Source organism: Lepidochelys kempii, chromosome 7, assembly GCF_965140285.1.
Source record: "Lepidochelys kempii isolate rLepKem1 chromosome 7, rLepKem1.hap1, whole genome shotgun sequence".
Taxonomy (NCBI): Eukaryota; Metazoa; Chordata; order Testudines; family Cheloniidae; genus Lepidochelys; species Lepidochelys kempii.
The window spans coordinates 97,771,676-97,791,123 of NC_136386.1; the positions used below are offsets into that span (position 1 = coordinate 97,771,676).

At 41.3% G+C, this 19,448-nt stretch overlaps 1 protein-coding gene across 5 annotated transcripts in view; it reads right to left on the reverse strand.

Moving 5' to 3' along the window:
- Positions 1-18,318, reverse strand: part of PWWP2B (PWWP domain containing 2B) — a 45,338-nt gene extending 27,020 nt beyond the window's left edge. For 2 of the 5 annotated variants that reach the window (XM_073353972.2, XM_073353971.2), the window contains exons 1-2: positions 17,985-18,299; positions 15,038-15,429 (exon numbers count right to left, since the gene is read on the reverse strand). In XM_073353972.2, coding sequence (XP_073210073.1) covers positions 15,038-15,180 — 143 coding nt within the window. In that variant the 5' untranslated portion in view covers positions 15,181-15,429; positions 17,985-18,299. Of the gene's footprint in view, positions 1-15,037; positions 15,430-17,312 lie in introns of all 5 variants that reach the window. The other 3 variants (XM_073353969.1, XM_073353967.2, XM_073353968.2) reach the window with 3 other exon arrangements.
- Between the last annotated feature and the right edge of the window lie 1,130 nt (positions 18,319-19,448).

Below are 19,448 nucleotides of genomic sequence, written 5' to 3' on the forward strand. Positions count from 1 at the left end.
AAACAGCAGCTAATTTTATCCTGTTGAGAAAGTGCCATCTCCAAATGTATAGAGTGTATAATCCACTTTTTGGGTGGAAAGTCCAAAGTGACCTGTGCACTGAATTCTCAGCCTTACCACTGTATTAGTGAAGTGTGTGCATGTTTTGTTTCTAGTCTAGCACCATTCACACAATCCAGAACAAGTACTTTACTCCTATCACAGCCACACTCAACAGGCCAGTAATAGCATGGAAAAGATGATGTATAGAAGAGTAGAACACTGCAAGTCTTTGGGGAACTATTAACAATTCTTTCAGTATGCTAGACTTCTAAGACTAAATTTTTAGATTACCATGCAACAGTTGAGCCACATGCACGTGCAAGTCAGATCACTGAATGACTAATTTCCCAACTTGCATATTCAAGCATGGGGTTTTATAGTAGCATGCATGTTCACCCTGAGCCCTTATTATTCCACTTTTTTTTTTTTAAATGTACTTGCTATATCTCCAAGCTAGCCAAATCAAGCAGAAAATGTCATTTATACAATGACAAATTTTATCATAGAATATTACAGTATTGCACACACTGAGTATGTCACAGGGCCCTTTCTAAAGTAAGTACATACGAACATTTTATTTCCATAGGTTTCTTCTGAATAGTGACAGCCAGCTGCGCCAGCAGATATATTGCTGGACCAGACATTGTATCTGTGCTAATCTCTGAAGTCTAAGCCAAGCAAGGACCAGTGTCACGTCTGTGGGGAATGTAAAACCAAGAAATGAGTGGAAACACTGCTTCATCACACCACCAGCTCTTTGTAGATTTTCCCCTCCCTTTCCTTACCCACATGTTTGGGGTATACTTTGCTGCAGTGGTTCATTTCTGTTCCTTGGCCTGGCCTTCACGATTTTCTTGCTTGTTCAGGATCAGGGTTAACAATTATGTGCCAAGGACTGGGCTTTGCACACTAAACTATCAGTTTATCGTTCTGAAGGTTTACAGCTTCAATATGAAAAATGCTGTCTTAGAAGAAGGAATTCACCTTTCTTTGCAATACAGCAGCAAAGGATTAATGGGAGAGAGATTTTCCATGAACACACGTGTCTGACAAAATGACTCTTTGCAATATGAAATTCTACTTTGTGTTTAGGTTTTATTAAGCAGGGAGAGCATTATGTTCCACTGACTTATTAATGCCCAGTCTGTTCTTGACAGATTGAGAATAAGTAAATTGCAGGTTTTGTAAAACAGTCACTTTTTAAAAATTATTATTATTAAAAAGAATGCCCACATGAGGTTCCATGTGTGTCTCAGTGGTTCATATATGACATGACATGTATTCCTTTAACAAGTAATACAATGGTTTTTCCGTGGGCCTGACAACTCAATAAGAGCCAAGCTGTGTTCTTTCTGGTTCAAATTTCAGCAGCAGCACATCCCAGACACAAAATTTTGTTTTTAATAACTCCAATTCAACCCTTTTCTCCAATATTTTGACTCCTACAAGAAATACAGCATGAAATGTCTAGCCATATTTTTAAGCTCTAAACTTCACCTTGTACTTTGAGACAAGCCAGGCCTTGGCATAAATGCTGGAACTAGGGGTGCTGCCACACCCCCTGGCTTAAAGTTGTTTCCATCATATAGAGCGTGGACAGTTTGGTTCAATGGCTCTCAGCACCACCCACTATACAAAAGTGTTCCAGCACCCCTGGGACTTGGGGGAAGATTCCCTATTGCACTTTATATTAAAAGATCAGTTTTAGCAGAAATGACTTTCTTTAAAACTGTCCTTTACTCACAAAAAGGACAAGACCCTCCATTCTTATGTGATTGGAAGCAGGCAACATTCACCTTGTAATGGAGATCATCCTCTCTAACAAAGGCCTAGATGAGCTATTTTTATCCTATGAGTTTCTATAAGACATTTGTCATATCCCACAATTATCTCTTATCAAGACATAGCTACACTGTCTCTCCCCATCCAAGAAATCCGGACTTCTCCTTATCTGCTTTTCCCTTCTTTTGTCCCACATCCTCCTCAGCTTTCAGGTATCATATAAAACTAACCCATCAAATAGCCATTAGAGCGGTCAGTGTAGTACAGTCCCCATATACTTGGCTGACATATCAAACATTTTATCTTTCAGGTTCATTGGGAGCAATATGATCTGCAACAAGCTATTGTTACTACACCCTTTCTTAGTGTCTGAAAATAAAGGGGTAGGGTTTTTTTTTCTTTTTTTAAGAAGTGAAAGTGTCAGCTTGTTAAAGGGTGGTACTTTTGAGTTACAATTTCTAAAATAAAATAAAAAAAAAAAAATAAAAACAAAGGCTTGATAGATTGTGCTTAGGTTTTTCCAAAGTAGTTTTCTACCTTTGAGCAGAAACACAATGGAAAGTTTCAGTAGAAAAGAAGTTTTCAGGTAGCTTTGGGAATGCAAGAACAGCCTGTTACAGTGCAAGGTTCAATATACAGTTACTAGAGCATGTACTGTCAAGCAAGTGTTCTAACTTCTTAAATAAATGTTAACTGTTTTACAAATTAAGCTCTGAGAAACTAACAAAAATGGAAGGTAGAGTGTGTTGCACGGGCCGTTTTACCTCGAGATTAAATAATCTCTCTAGTGCTCCCTTTCCTTCCTGCTACCTTCAGTGATCAACTCCTGCCTAAAGAGGGGGAGGGAGGTGCCAACACAGGCCAGCAGAAAGGGGATTTGGCATCCCCAGCTCAGAGAATAATTGAGAAGCATGGAAACTCCCTCAACCTCATGTCCAATCCCCTTCCAGAGAGCAGCATAAAGAACCCAGGGGGATGGGAGTACAGTTGGCTGTGAGGAGTCAGAATAGGCAAGCTGACAGTCAGTTTGACTGCACGTACTGCTGATCACCCAGAAGCTTCTCCTGCTTTGCTTCCAGTAGGTGCCTTCAGACCTGACTGGTAAGGCTGCTGTATTTCTCTCTCAGCACCATATCCACAGGGTGGAACTTTTTGCTGGAAGGGTAAACCTCACACTCTCACTGCAGATCTTTTTAGGCTACTGCTGTTTCAGATGACAGCTGCACATAAAAGTAGGGAAACTCTTCTTCCTGGAGGAGCGTTAGCGGAGGTCGCATACAATTGGATATTACAGAAGAGAGATGGTGGCTTTCTTCCCAAGACTGGATTAGCCTTATAAACTCACTGCCACTCCCCCGCTTCCTAAAGCTGACTAGCATGCACACTCCAATTTATTATGGTAAATGGTTTCATTTTTGTTTCTGCAGACGTTAATTACAGACCAAACCCTTCTTACCTGATTTGTGTGAGAAAACCCACCAGGAAAAAAAGAAATTGCTTGCGTAAGTCACAAAAAACAGGAATTGGTCCTTAATTTTGGCACCGACTCATCACTATTCTTTGTTCTTTAAGAGTTCAAATAATTTAGTAACTGGAAAACTATAAAGTTTTAATTTCCTTTCCATTTACTTGGAGAGATTATGACACCTTGACCATTTTTATATTTAGGTCTAGGTGACACTTTCCAAATTAGAAGAAAATTAGCTTAGTCTACAGGAAGAGGACTGAACAACTGCTTGCAAAATATAACTTAAAAACTAAGCCATTTTGTTTGAGAGCTTTACAAAAAAAGGAAAGTCAAGCCTGAGAATTAAAGATTTTAAAGTGACAGACTCTGCTAACATATTTGCTATAAAGCAACCATAAGTTGCACATTGAACCTGAGGTATTCGTGGAGCTTATAATGGAAACCAATATAGTGCTATTATTCACGCAGCTTTGGTCGGAACTGTGCGACACTTTACTTACTCAGTGAAGTGGAACAGTTCTGGCTTGACCAAATGAAACTATGCAATAGAGGAATTTTCCTCTCTTCCACTCCATTAGAAGGTAAATTCTGGGTATGTCTACACATACCATTTAAGACACAAAAAGTCCTTTTTTTGCGCTAAAACCGCGGGAGCATCTACACTTGTTAATGACTTTTGGCAGTGAAACTCAAAACGTTTGGCCTCCGGAGGATATCCCACAATTCCAAAAGCGACCACTCTGGCCAGCAGCTCCATTGCTCCGACGCACGAACGTCCGCCCCTCTCCCTGTAAGCTCCGGGAAGTCTGAAGCTCCCTTTCCCTTTGCTTGTAGATGTGGCGGTTTTTAAAAAATGCCACGGAAAAAAACAGGAAGTAATGGGGCTCCTGAGACATGAAGCAGGGCAGCACGGGGCACTGAGAAGGGACCCAGAATGCCTTCCGCTCACCCCCCCACCCCACAAGACGTCTCAAGAGAGCTGCACTGTGGGATAGCTTCCCTACAGTGCTGCTCTCATCAGGAAGTGCTGGTAGCATAAACACTCTCTGACACCTGAGGAATTGAGTGAGTACACAAACCAGTGCTTTACTTTTACCGGTTCCCTATCACCGGTGAAACTTACAGTGCAAAAAGTATAGACAATTATTCTAAGTGTAGACATACCCTCTGTTTACCTTACTCTTACAAGTAGGCCCAAGGGTTTAAACAGAACTACCAGAGTCATTAAAGCAAGCAGGTTCAGGCCTTGTCGATTCTCTAAAGGCTTGATCCTGCTAGCCTAACTTACATGAGCAGTCCCACTGAAATCACCAGAACTCGTATGAGTAAACGTACTAGGATCCAGTCCTTTATAAAGTCAGTGACTTCATTACTTTTGCAAAACATGCCACAGCAAAGTTTTAGTAGAACATGGTCCAGCACTTAGGTATTAAAAACTTTTCCTGAGAAGTGGGATGACAACTGTTTCTGGTGAGAATCATCGGAATTGTGGATTACAATTAGTAAATTTGGCACTGATTAGATGAGGCTCAGTACCCTAATCTGCATCCCAAAATTGACAATCATAGTAAAGTAAAAAATATTTAAAAAAGAGTAATTAAGATCCATAAACAGTGTTAATGGTAAAGGTGAGCCAGTTATAGCAGATGGAGACTGATATGTGGCCAGATTGCAATACCAGAGAGTGTGAGAGTGCGTAATTAACCCAAAGGTATCTTATTTGAGAAAGTTTAGTGAAGTGAAGTCACTGAACTAGTATGAATGAGTGGGGGTCTGACTGGGCTTACCCTCTGTGCTTTAACCACTCCTTAAACCAATCAAGGGATAGCTCTGCAATAAGGGTAGAGCGGACAATTAGTTAATATTTCTATTGTAGTGCCCAGAAGGCTCAACCAGGCTGGGGCCTCATTGTGCTCAGCTCTATACAAAACTGTAGTAAAGTGATAGTCCCTAATGTCAGCTCTGGGCAATCTAGAAGTAGTCACATTGCTACCATATGTCCAGCCTCCATGCAGCAATTCAATCCTTTGACTGGCTGAGGTCCAGCCCTGCCCAGCCTCAAATAACACTGGTGGTTTGGGAGAAACTATAAGCCTCTTTGACTGAGGGATTGCCTGGGCTGTTAATTACTCAGATTTGGAATTCAGGGGCTATTTTAGATCCCTGGTTGCTCCAGCATTCTCAGGTAGCAGCTGTGGTGGCCCAGACAGCTTTTTGGGAAAGGGTTTGTATGTAGTGAGGTTCATAGTTGTCCCTGGTTGTGTCACACTGAGATTAGAGTATTGGCAATGCACTCTCTGCAAGGCTACACAAAGCGTTTGGAAACTTAAGGTGGGGCAGCACCACAGTCTACCTTGGCTTTCAGGTTTGTTTGCAGATGGGAGTTTAAATTGATCATTTTGGTTTTGCATCTGCCTACGTAAAGCTGCCACCACAATCATAATTGCGTTGAAATAGGCTAACCACAGACTGGCAACATCTTTCTAGTCTACTGACTGAGCTTATGCCCATCCCAAAGATTTGTTTGAGGATTATAGCACAAAGCAAGTGGAAGTTGAACTCTTTATATTTTAAATAACTTCAGATTGGCGGTGAAAGCAATGGCAGTGAAATAGAGGCCATCAAGAGAAGACAATTTTCTCTATTTACTCCTGGGGAAATTCTGTACTACTTCCTATGTGCAGAATTCATGTGCCATGCATTCCCCCTGCCCACAGAAACAATGATGGAAAGGTACTGCAGTTATGCCTTTCTCCCACTAGGGGCCACTGTGGCACCAGAACAGAGAGCAGCCACTCACCCAGCCAGATCAGGCGGCACACAGTACCAAGGGACAGAAAGCGTGGGGCACATGGGGATGCAGGGGGTGTGTGTGTGGGTGTGGAGTGTCACAGACTGGGGTTCAAAAGGGCTAAACAGGAGTAGGGGTGGAGGGGGCAGCAAGGACATGTGGGGAGAGGGGAGTGCAGAAACACATGAGGACGGGGCAGATGTGCCTGACTGATTGGGAGAGGCTAGGGGTCAGCTAGGGTATGCATGGTGGAGACTCCCTAACAATCCCTCCCTACCCAAAAAACACCCTGTTCCACACTTCTCCCACCACCCACACTCAACAACCCTCCAGGTTCATACCCAGGCTCCTCTACAGCAATAAACTTCCCTCTCCCTCAGCTCCTCTGTTACTCCTGATGCCCCCAAGCCTTTGCACTGCTTCTGAGGGGTGCGGGAAATACATTTCTGTATTGTAGTTTAAATTAATTATTACTCAGAGTTCTGCATTTATAGGCCTAGTAAGGAATCTATTTGTAAAAAAAAAAAAAAAAAATCCTGAATCTTTTTTTGTCATCTGTATTGTTACAGACAGTTCCTGACAGGTATTTTGACATAAATTATCAAAATAATTGAAACTGGCATGATTAAATTGTGTTATTTTGACAAATAAAAGATGCAGAAATATTTTAACTGAATTTTTATTTTTTTGGTGCAGAATTCCCCTAGTATTTATTGTGTCTCTTATCTTTGAGAAGGATACCATAGTACTGCAGACTACTGGGCAAGTAATACTCAATACTGTAGTATACTGTCTGAATCCAAGACAGACAACTGAGGTGACTGTTTTATCCTGAGGGGCCATATTTTGCTGCTTTTGCCCACAAAGCCAGCCTGCATTTGCTTTGTTCACATTGGAGATTTTTAAATTAGTTTTGATGAAAAAATATTTTTCTTTTAAGTCTCCCTACCAGTTTGCCTTTGGGAGGAGAGGGCAAGTCCAAACTTGGTGTTGCCATTGCCACCAACTCCCCAGTTTGTGAAGTTCTGACCATCTACCAGCCCCATCACCCGCCCAAAGGAGCTAGGGAGGCTATGTTCATAGTGATGAGTCCTTACATTTGTCCAGATACTTATATGGTCCTCATCACCATACGCTACTCCCCTCTGTTCAAGCACAAAGGCCATGTGACCAATATGCCAATGCAATTTAATAAAGGTACTCAATGAGTAGAGCTACCATTTCTTTATACCTTCTTATTTCTTTTGGAAAACTATGCTACAAATGTAAGTTACTCCACACAAGTTTAGCTGCAGAACGATTAAAAAACAACCCCATACAGATTTAAGTTTGTTTTTGATCAGCCTGCAGCTGAACAATTTCTGGACTGACATAGACCTCTTCAAATAAACTGTATAATTAAAACCTATCACCTATAACATAACATTAAGTACATTTCATGAAACACACTTCCATTACCACACTTCAGTTTTTAGTAAAGTCTTAGGCTAACACAAACTTAGATAAACCTAGTTTTTTCTCCTGACCTGCACAAATTACTTAACATTTTATATAGCTGCACATTGTCATTATTGATGCGGCATATTCAAATCTGCTCAGTCACAGATTCTGCATTTTCATTTTCTTGAGCTTAGGGGCATGTGAAAGTGTCTGAGTATTATTGGCACCAGCATGTACTACAGGACATGAATTCAGTCTCAGTTATTCGTCTTAGCCTTCTGGGACATGCACAGCCAAAATGATTAATTTCCTCAATCCCCTCTCTCCCTGGAGACAGGCAACACCATCCTCTGTTTTGGAAATGCTTAAACCCACACATAATTAAGATTCAGCTCTTTATAATTTAGATACATCAAAACTGGCTAGTCTTGCTAGCAAGAACATTGTAAGTGCAGTCAACCAGGTTATAGTCCTTCATTAATGTAAATACTAAGACAGGATGTAAATTTGGGTTTCACATTTATTAAACTCAAGATGACAAACCAAAATAGATTATCCACACAGAAATCAGTGTTTTGAACTGGTAAGAGAGTTATAGTCAGTCCCAGTAAAGTCTGAGTGCATGTTGTTTAAAAAAGCGTCCCCATATGCAGGCAACTGTAGGCGTTTTTTGAAAGATTATTCTACAGCTATATAAGATTACCATTTTTTGTTTTGTTTTTGTGCCCTCCTCCCAGTGCATGAGTTAAAGGATAAAGGGGATGTGTGGTTAGAGGGTGGGGGAGCAGCAGCTCATGCTTCCTTCATCAGCTTAGGTCCAGAAGCTGTGATCTTGAAACGGTATTTTCCTTTGAAGAGCAACATCTGCTCCTTCACGGTCAGAAAAATATGGATTATATGCACACATTCCTGTGATGCTGATGGCCACAGGCAAGACTTAGAAAAAGAAAGGTGTCTGGATAATCCTACTAGCCCAATGGCTAAGCCTACTAGCCAGGGTGAAAGACTTGTGCTACCACACTTCCCAAAGCCACACACCACATATTGAAAGAAATAAACACAGTTCTGTACTGCATTTAGTTATATTACTAACAAACAATCAGCTTTTTACTTAGCACCTTTTTAAACATACTACACCTCCCTAGATTTTTCTATTTTTAAAAACACCTTTCCCTTCCTCGTTTTACCCTACTCTTTTTATTCCTACAATAGATCACGAGGTCTCTTTTCTCCATGTTGTCTTCACTGTCCCTCACTTCTCCCTCTCAGAATTACATTTCTTTCATATTCCATCAAGTTCCCTCTTCCCCCCCACACCTCCACATAGGAATTCACCTCACATACATCCCCACACGCTATCCACGGACATGCCAGTAACATTTTTGAGCCAAAGGACTATGTTTATTAGCCAAAGACATGAGATGCAGGCCTTTACTCTCCAGAGACAATACACTGAGGAGAACCGCTGCCCCCGACTCCAATGCTGGGAAAGGGAAGGGTGCTAGGATTGCTAGCAGGGTTCTGTCCTGGACCCAGCTGGGAGGCTTTAGCTTTAATCTCAGCCTCCAGATAGTATATTTCTGATAAATGTGGAGTGCTAACCTACCATCCTCCTCACAAAACCCTCCTCTAATTACTAGAGGAGAGAAATGAATGCAACATTTCTTGGCGAATAAAAGGTGGGGTGAGATCTCTTCTCTTTCTCCCTTTCCTCCAACTTTTGTCTGAAGCATCTACTCTACTCTCCTCATCTCTCCGCCAAACTTTCCTCTCAAAGAATAGCTCCGGTTGCTCAACTTTCCCAAACAGCAACATGGAACTGCCTGAATCTTGTCAGTTTCACAGCTGCCAGCAGGCTTCTGGGTAGTAGCACAAAGTTTGACAGGACTCTGGTCAGCTTTCACTCTACTGTTCTTTATTGAAGCTCTAAGCAGCAGCAAAGACCCACCCCCTTGATAGGGCTGAAGGGAACCTAAGCATTAGAAACTGCATAAAAAAAAAAAGCTTAGGTTCTGCAGAACTTCGTGGCATTTGCCCAAGGAAGCTTCCAAGCAAGTTTATTTTTCAAGCTTTGGCCACAGAGACGCAATATAGAAAGGGTTTCGGATGCAGTCTTGCTCTAGTCCCTTGTTCTCTACAGGACATTAAGTGGCTTTACAGTAGTAAGAATTTTCTTGCTTTCTATGGGGCCAACAGTATTGCTTGGAGTTTGAACGTTTCTTATGGGAGCAAAATCCAGTACTTCAATGTTACATTAAGCAACTGCTTTGTAAATAGATGCATCTTCTACTGCAACAGAATAAGTGCAGATTCTTCACTGGCATGTTCTAGCTCTACTTACAATAGCCAAAAGTCAATGGATAAGCAAGATTAGCGTCCATTATTTTGTGCTACTGAAAACTACCATGAAAATCTTGACCTTTAAGTTTTTGGGCAACTAGTGATTTTGCGTGCCTAAAGCAGCCAGATTTTCAGAAGTTACAGAGGGCCCAGCCTCTTTAAGCTGTCTAAACTGCCACTCAGAAGTGAGACCTCCACAAGTCAGCCTTGAAAATCTTGGCCAAAGTTTTCACTACAGTAGGGCCCCAATTCTCCAGTCTGATTCACACAGGAGAATGCCTATATCCATGTGGAGGCCCATTGAAGTAACTGGGACTCCACAAGGAGCCACAAATCTATCCAGATTGATTATTGCAAGGTCAGCACCTAAATAAGGCTATGAGATGGTTACAGGACACCTACTAACAAGAGAACTAGCCCATTGGTACCTAGATACTCCAGTATATGGCATAATATTCATACGCTTATACCTACGACAGGGGTGGGCAAACTTTTTGGCCTGAGAGCCACATTGGGGTTCTGAAACTGTATGGAGGGCCGGTAGGGAAGGCTGTGCCTCCCCAAAAAGGCTGGTCCCCACCCTCTATCCACTTCCCGCCCCCTGACTACCCCCCTCAGAACTCCTGACCCATCCAATCTCCCCTGCTCCTTGTCCCCTGACCACCGTCTCCTGGGACCCCCTCCATCCAACCCCTACCCCCCATCCCCTGACTGCCCCCACTCCTATCCACACCCCCACCCCCTCCCTGTTCCCCATCCCCTGACCACCACCACCCTGCTCGAACCTCCGCTCCATCCAACAGCCCCCTGACTGCCCTCCGGGACCCCCTGACCCTTATCCAACCCCCCCCCCCCAAACTCCTCACCCCCTTACCATGCCACTCAGAGCAGCAGGACTGGCAGCCGTGCGGCCCAGCTGGAGCCAGCCACGCAGGAGTTCGCAGCCCTGCCATCCAGAGCACTGGTGGCACAGCGAGCTGAGGCTACGGGGGAGGGGCTGGGGACTAGCCTCCTCGGCTGGGAGCTCAAGGGCCGGACAGGACGGTCCTGTGGGCCAGATGTGGCCTGCGTACCATAGTTTGCCCACCTCTGACCTAGACAGACTGACTGGAATATTAGGCAGGGGCCTGCAAAAAGGGAGGCTCATTAACCAACAAGCTCCAGGATCCAAACTCTGTTGAAAAGGTCTAGCTGCCACGTACTGTAGCCAAGTACTGTACATGACTCAGGGATTCCCTCTTCCATATCAGCCTCTGGCTAGAGTGATTAAAAGTTTCTCATCCCTAATAGATGCTGGAAGGAAAAAAAAAAGAGCTCTCTATCTTTCAGTCCTTACCACACAACCTCACTTAAAGGAAAGGGTCAGGCTCCCAATTGTTTTACTGAATCTCTTTGCAAGATGGCTGAAGCAGAGCCAATATTACTGATACAATGGAACATCACTAAGGTCATCACAAAGATCTTCAGCAGTATTTCTGTTTTTAAAGAGACTAAAGATGGACATTAGAAGTACCTCTGTTTAGCTTTGTGATAGCAGGTAAACACCAAGATGGGACAAATCATCACAAAGAAATGGAAAGAGTTCTACAAGAAATGCTTTTTTCCGTCCATGTAACCCTATTTCTATTTAACATTGGTTACTTATAATCAGGAAAAAGAGAACCCTATCTTTTGCCTTAAATCCATTTTGGCTTCCTTACCCCTCTCCCTGTCAGAAATAGATTTTAATACATCCATTTTTGTCATGTGATTATATAGTTAAATATCATCAGGATGTGGGCATCTGATTTGTCAGATAATTGGAGGGTTTCATCCTCTAACAGAGGACTCCACAAATTCAGATTATTTTTAAGGAAACTGAATTTGCCAGGAACTTGTGGACTGGGGATAGTATGAACATACATTAACATTCCACTGACTTAACCTTAGAATTGGCAGAGAAGAATTCTGAAAGTATCCTAAAGGCTCATCTACATTACACAGCCTTTGCTGATACAGCTATACTGGCATAGCCCAGTGTACGCACAGCATATGCCACAGAATGGGTTTTTCTGCAGGCATAACAACACCACCTCCCCAAATGACATTAACTACACCAACAGAAGTATTTATGCTGGGGGGTTTACAATCACAACTATGTTGATTAGGGGTGGTGGTTTTTTTCACATCCCTGACAGACATAGCTATGCCAACAAAATTGTATAGTATACACCTCGCTTAAGTGCCTCAAAAGAGGCCTATTAGAAATGGAGGAGTAGCTTATTGTTCCAACTGAAGAGGAAAATCACCACAAAAGCCTAAGGGGAAAAAAAAAAAAAAAAAGAGGGATAGGCACCAAAAGTAAAATTTTCAAGAGTGCCAAAGCGACTTAGAAGCGTAAGGCCCATTTTCAAAAGTGACTTAGGACCCTAAGGGCCAGATTTTTACAGATATTTAAGTGCTTAAAAACGCGAATAGGTGTCTAGTGGGATTTTCAAAAGTGTTTTGAACAGGTTAGGTGTGTAGCAGGCATTAAAAACAATAGGAGTTAGGCACCTAATCCATTTTGGAGAGAGGTACCATTCTGGATCCATTTAAAAATTCCTACCTGCATGTCAAGGCACAAAAATATATTTGCAAATCTGGCCCCAAAGATTATGGAAAATCTGAAGTGGTCTGAGGAAGTGATAACTATTCAAGCATTTTGTAAAAATGAAATAATAAAAAAAGTCTCATTTCACACGTCCTTTGTCCAGGGAGTCACTGGCAAATTTTGCCAGAGTGAAAATGACTATTCAATAAATGTATAAATCAACAGTCCTCCCCTAGCTCAGAATGTAAATACAAATGAAAGAAAAATGAAATCTTCTTTTTGTTTTGTTTTTTTAAAGTTTTAAAGTTAATAATACAACAAGCATTACTGTCTAAAAGGCTATTTTATTATTAATTGTCTAACAATTCTTTAAGATCATTGTAATGAAATAAGGCATGCGGTATGTGAACATCACTCCTACTCTCAATAAAATTAGCATTTACGTTTCAGGGGCAACTATCATCAATGTCAGAAGAGGTCTTGACCACTTCAAGGTGGGTACAATATATTCATGATGGCATTGTGGCAGAAGACAGGGCCATGGTACCCTGCTGCTGCAGTAGAATCCACAACCAAAATAAAATAAGAGAAGAACATCAGAAGGCCACCAAATAAATAAAAAAGCACCAAAGAAACAAACCCCCAAAACACCACCCTGAGGATTTAAGATGAGCAATGAAAACTGAAAAGCATTCGATTTTAACAGGGCAAGCTTCTGAGGGAAGGCACAAGAATGGTAACAAGATCACTGTAGAAATTCCAGAATGGAAAGCTTCAAATGTTGGAATTGAACCTACATTATTGGCTTCAGTTTCTTCAGTGACAGAGAGAAATCAATAAAGCTGCAGTCCTTCTCCAATGGCTGACTACATAATGCAAGGATTTCTAGGGATACTGGATATTAGTAGTGCTAGCTGGCTACTTGGACAATGAGAAGGAAAACATGTGAACCCTCATTTAGCTGCATCTTAGTTTAAAATGTTTGAGTTGAGCACTTTCACATACTGTAGACAATGAGGTAGATGGATAAAATTAACATGAAGCCATATGTTAACTCACATGACTTTAGTATTAATGTTTTCTGGCACATCTAATTAAGAGATAATGCCAGTAGGATAATTGTCAAAGGATAATGGTTTTGCACTGCTGGGTGGGGGTGGGGAGGGGGAAAGCCTGTAGCAAAGTCTAGGAATGTATTAAGGAAAAAATTGAGGCCTTCAAAAAACAGGAGACATTTACAGTTCCCACTCGGAAAATAAAAACTAAAGGAAAGCAAAGACATATATGTTTGATTAATGCCTCCACTTTCTCTTCTCATACCACTCATCTAGTAGGATCCCATTATCTTGTAGTGATGTATTCCAGGGACTTTACTACACCAGAGGATTAAATAAAGACATAATATAGATAATTGGCTAAAAAACCAGCATATATGCTAATCTGAAACTTTAAAAATAACAAACCTTTATATTTGTGTGTGATTAAATCGAGTTCTAACTTGGTTTAAAAAAAAAACAAAACCTTCCACTAACAATAAATAAGGATCAGCTATCCAGCAATCTAAATGGCTATTACACATTTCATTATGTCTAACAGATCGTTTGTTACAGTTTTGCAATTACATAGCAAATGCACAGCATGTGTTAACTCAAAGCACATAAAAAGTATTCCACCATTGTATGCTTATATACTCATCAGAGTCTTGCTACCACACTAATAATTTGTACTAAGCATATTAGTTCCAAATACATGGCAAATAAAGTGTTTTACTTAAACTGATCATTTTTGTATAATATTCTAGAAAACCCATGACTAATATGTCCATACCCTTTTTATTTTTGCATTATTAAAATTAACAGGTCAGTTTCCCCAGAAGATAGAGCTGTTGAAGCATATGGTATTCCTGAACAAAGAAAGAAAGTCTATAATTATGGCAGTATCTGACATCATACCACTACCCAGCACACCCAGACTTACTACACAGTCGTAACATCATTAAAAAGAACTTTATCAAGTTCTAATATTTTTATTCAACAAAACCTTTTTCTTGACAAATGTGCAGTTTCTGGTCCTAAACAAAACGTTAACTCTACAAGCAGCCTCTGGGACAGTGAAGGCACTTAAACAGATTTGGTCAATTCCCCTCCTTGATGGGGGCCAGACTTTTTCTAGTAACCTATGCCCATAAAAAGAGTTACTTTTAAATACTTTCACACTAGGTTTTTCCTCTTTTCAAAGCTTCTAAGATGGTCACCGAAAAATATTTTCAAATTTATCTTGAAGTGTAACTGGATAACAACCCTCTGAAAGTCTCCTTCCAAGCTGGATTTTTGAAAAGAAAATGAAACCAAATCCAGAGTTTGCTTTTTTAGAAGAACTCTCCGCCCCCCCCCCCACTTTTTCCCCTCCCCTCCCCCACCTGCAATGTGCAATGCAACCTTAACTCTTTAATCTGATTATGGCCTAATCCCTCCTCCTCCCCAGCTGCTCTGATCCCTCTGTGCAGCAGCAGGCCATACTCTATAGAGAAAAAAACTTCTCAGTTGCAATCATCACCCTTGGAAATATTTTGGGTAACAATCAAAGCATTGAGGGCTCCTACTTTTTAGTGCAGTCCAGGAGGATCCCAGTGAAGCGCCTCTCCCCGCAGCTCAAGGTGACCACCAACGTGTCGTTCACCATCTGCTCCACCAGCACGGGTAGCCAGGAGCCGACCTGCAGCTCCTTCGCCTCAGCCTCCTCCATGCTTGCAGGAGCTCGGCGTCCGCCTCAGTACAGCTGGAGCGCGGCGGCAGGCTCCCAGTCGGCCTCGCTTGGGCCCTCTGCCCGTTCTGCTCTGCTCTCCTCTCCCCTCCCCCGCCGCTGCCGCCGCCCGGATGGCTACACCGGCCGCTACGATGACCTCATGGCTCCAGGCTCCCCCTCAATTGGGAGGATTAGTAGGTGCGCTGACGTCACAATGCTTCCCTCCCGGGAACGTTCCACGGCCGAATCCTGCAACAATTGGCTACAGTTCAGGGTGATTATTAGAGAAGAGCATACCAGGAAGACTAAGGCGGCTACTGCCGCTCACGGCGGGGCCTGGTAGGGGGTCTCCTCTCTTCCCCCACAATACCACATCGGTAACATCAGAGTCCAGGGGTCTCCGCTCTGCCCTCACAGCACCATGTGCAACAACATGTTAAAGGGTCAGTGCGTATCCGCTCTGCGCTACATTGGGCTGCAGGAGAATCAGGCCCATAGCACGTTGAAAGGATCGGGGAGTCACCCTCTTTTCCCTGGGTTCCAGGAGGATGAATACTCCATATGCAATAATATGTTAATAGGCTAGATTAAGATTGTTCCCTCTTCTGCCCCTTTCCTCTAGGACATAATTATACCATCCTCACCAGGCTACATCTTGATTATTTAGACATGTTAAAGAATTTTCCTGGCCCAAATTGTTCCTTAGGAAGAAAACTACATCATCATTTATTCCTGATCCATACGTGTTAACTGTCCCTATATAATGTGGGAGGGAAAGAAGCAGTCTTTATTTTTTTAAAGCTAAATAAGATGTTCCCATACAAGATAAAAAAGATATCCTAGCTCAAATGTATTACAATGGTGTTTAAAGGCTGTCTGAATGGCATTCAAATGCTGACAAGTATGCAAATACAGCAAGTCACTTTTATCCATTTAGAGGGTTAACTGCAACCTTAAATTTGCTTTCCTAGGACAGGAGAACAGCTCACTTTTCTCAGCACCTGTCAATCAGTACATTTTTATAACTCAAAAGCTTGCTCTTATAGAGTTGCAGCCTGCAGACATGTCAAATTGTAAGTGAAGGAGTGAAATTTCAACAAATTATGTATGAATTTCAAATGCCTCACTGATGAAGCATTTTGCATTGTGTATCACAAGTAAAAGATATTGTAAAAACTGCTTTACAATTAATCCCAAATGAGGTGTCTGATTCCAAATGAGCAAAACTGCCTTTAGAAACCTGGATTTATTATTTTAGTTTAATTTCAAGTGATATAAATTCAGTTTTCCAGAATGCCTTTTTCCAAATGATATATTGTGGTACTGGAAAAACTAAATCAGTTCTTATTCTTCATTTAAATAAGAAAGAGATACCTAGGGTACATTTAAAAAAGGCGAATTTTTAGCAGACAGTAGAGCAAAAATCTATTGCATTAGAAGGTGGCTACTATAAATCATGAGAAAAGAACTCTTCTATATATAGCACTGAATTTGCAGGAAAATATGTTTTCTTTCCTGAGGGAGTCCTCACAACACTGAACAGGCTCCTTTAAAATGTGTTTAAAGTGAAATATATTTCATTATTGTTTCAAGTAGCAATTCACCAATGTTATTTTTAATAATCAAACAAAAGCTCAATGGGCAAGTGTTCAGGTTCCTTTTTAGGCCTGTCAAGGCAAAGCAACAAGGAAGTAAAAAACAGTTTCATCTGGAAGCGCATTAGATTAAAAGTAAGAAGGTGAAAGCTGCTTTTTTTCCCCTTCATATTCAGTCAAAGGCTACCAGTTGTGGGTGCTGAGTGAATCTCATAGGTTGTAAATCTTACTCTAGATTTAAAATATTCCAGAACTGTTACTCTAGTTGGCCTATACACTGTAACTATGAAAAGACAACTGCTAACTGCTTCTTACTGAGCAATGCTGCATTCAGAAAGGGTCCAAGGTCAGTCAGCCCTTCCTGTCCATCCGAGATCCCACCATCACATTACTTATATATGCCTACAACAATGCTGTTAGAAACCTCTTGTTTTCATTATCTAATAATCATTATGGTTTATTTTATATAAAGTTCAATAGTACTAGAAATAGTTCAGTTTAATAAAGCTGTGAAATAGAAACCAGACTGTTACTCACATTCATAGGAAAGAATTTGTGATTACATATAAATTCCAAGAGTCCATTGAAGGCCCTGATTATTACCAATTACATCTTCATATTTTTTAAAAAAGTAAGTTGCACTTCCTGTTTGCAAAGTAAACAATAGTTTTTCTTTTTAATGAGAAACTACAGGATGGCTAGCACCCTGGTAGTGAAGATAATTAAAGTAATAAATGAAACACATTCTACAGTATATTAGGTCAAAGAAAAAATGTCAAGGTTTAGGCTCTTTTTATTTGGACCCATCTATTCATTGCTGATATTTTAAAATCTGTGTTTTACTGATCAGTTTGACTAAAGAATTATAAAATCATGATAGAAAAATATATTTTCATACTATATTTAGTTTAACAGATTAAAACAAGTTATTTTAAAACTTATTGAAAAATGTTATTTAAAAAGTTTCCTCTCAAATTGTCTTTTTATAGTAATAAAGGTAATTTTAAAAACACTGTACAGTTCAATCAAAACTAATTCTGAACCAGAATAACTGGATTATCTGCGGGATCCAAAAGGAACAGCTTCAGCACACCTCAGCTAAATACTGCAGTTCTTTAATACCTTTAAAACCATTTTTGGTGTGAGCCACAAATGCACAGAACATTGTTACACATTAATAAACCTGTATTGTGGGCTCACTGAACTTACAGTGTTGTTGCTGTTGTTTACTCGATTACTTCAATCTTGATTAAGTTTGTTTGGTCAATGTTTGACCATGAGAAACAGGAGAAGGAGTTAGTCGCACTGGAGTCGCCTGTAATAAGGATCTAAACGGAAAGGAGCAGCCAAAAGCGGGGGGGGGGGTGCGCGAGGGAAAAACAAACCCAAAGCAAAACAAAAATCCAAAACAGGATTAAAACCTAAGAAATGAGAATCGCTGCAAAGGCACTGAAAATAAGAGAAAAGTCCAGGGCTCACGTTACCTGCGCGATCAGTCTCCAGCCCTTTAACAATTACAGTGTTTGACAATTTAGAGAGGTTACTATGTGGCATTCCGTTTCCAACACGCACCCTCTAGCGGCTAAATGCGGCGTTCGCTCCCCAGGACTGACCTCTCCGGCGGCTCCGGGCGGGGAAGCCCCGCCCCCGCCTTAGGGACTGTAGCGGCTGCTGCGTCTGACAAGCTTCAGTGGCGCGCCAGGATTGGCGGGGCAGCGAGCGCTGCTGCAGGAGCCACCTTGACTCAACCACATTCCTCCGTTCTGGGTCCTCTTGAGCTCCCTCCTCAAAGATGGCAGGCAGCCCCACTGGTCACAGCGGAGCAACAGCCATCTCCCTGCGGAGGAGAAGGCTGGTAGCTAAATTCTGCTGGAACAGAGCGGGAGATGTTAGCAGTAGTCTCTAGGGAATGAGGCTGTGGTTCGGTTTTGGCAGGCAGCCTCCCAATGAAAGGCATTAAACTGCTGGTCTTGGAAGCATTTGAGACGATTTTGAAGTTGGTGGTGGTGGGAGGGGGTGCCTAACCTGAGGTAGAAAACTATCAAAACATGTTTTGAGCCGAGAGGTTACGGCTTTCCCGCAGGTTAAAAATACAGCTCCAATTTTCATATTATATTTCTGTCACAAGCAGGTACTGAAGATTTTTTTTAAAAAATTCTGTTTATTGCAGTCCTCTGATCTGCGCAGAAGTAAGAGTGAAACAGTGGGCAAATGGATACAAAGTATATAAAACCATACAGTTTACTTGCTAGGTTAAAAATGGACCATAATAGCTGTTCAATACATACATACTGCTTCATCTGATTTAACCCTCAATGTATGCATTGTAAAACTAAAACCAGTAGAAACGTTTCTATGATTTTTCTTCAAATTCCAATCGGAGCTGCTTTTTTAAACAATTTTTCTGCACCGCAGCATTGTTCCACTGTGAGAAAATCAGAAAGTGAAACTAATACTTTATTTTCATTGCCCAAGCTGAGAAATGAAAAAATAAAGAGCTAAAATAGTGAAACAAATTAGACTTCTAAATGCCACCAGTTTAATAGTCCAAGAATTTATTAGTAACATACAGCAGGCACGGGTTATTTATATGACTTTTAACATTATAGTTTCCTTTTAACCAAAGAATCCTTCAGTTAGTCTGGCAAGCAGTTGATTAGACATGGAAACTCC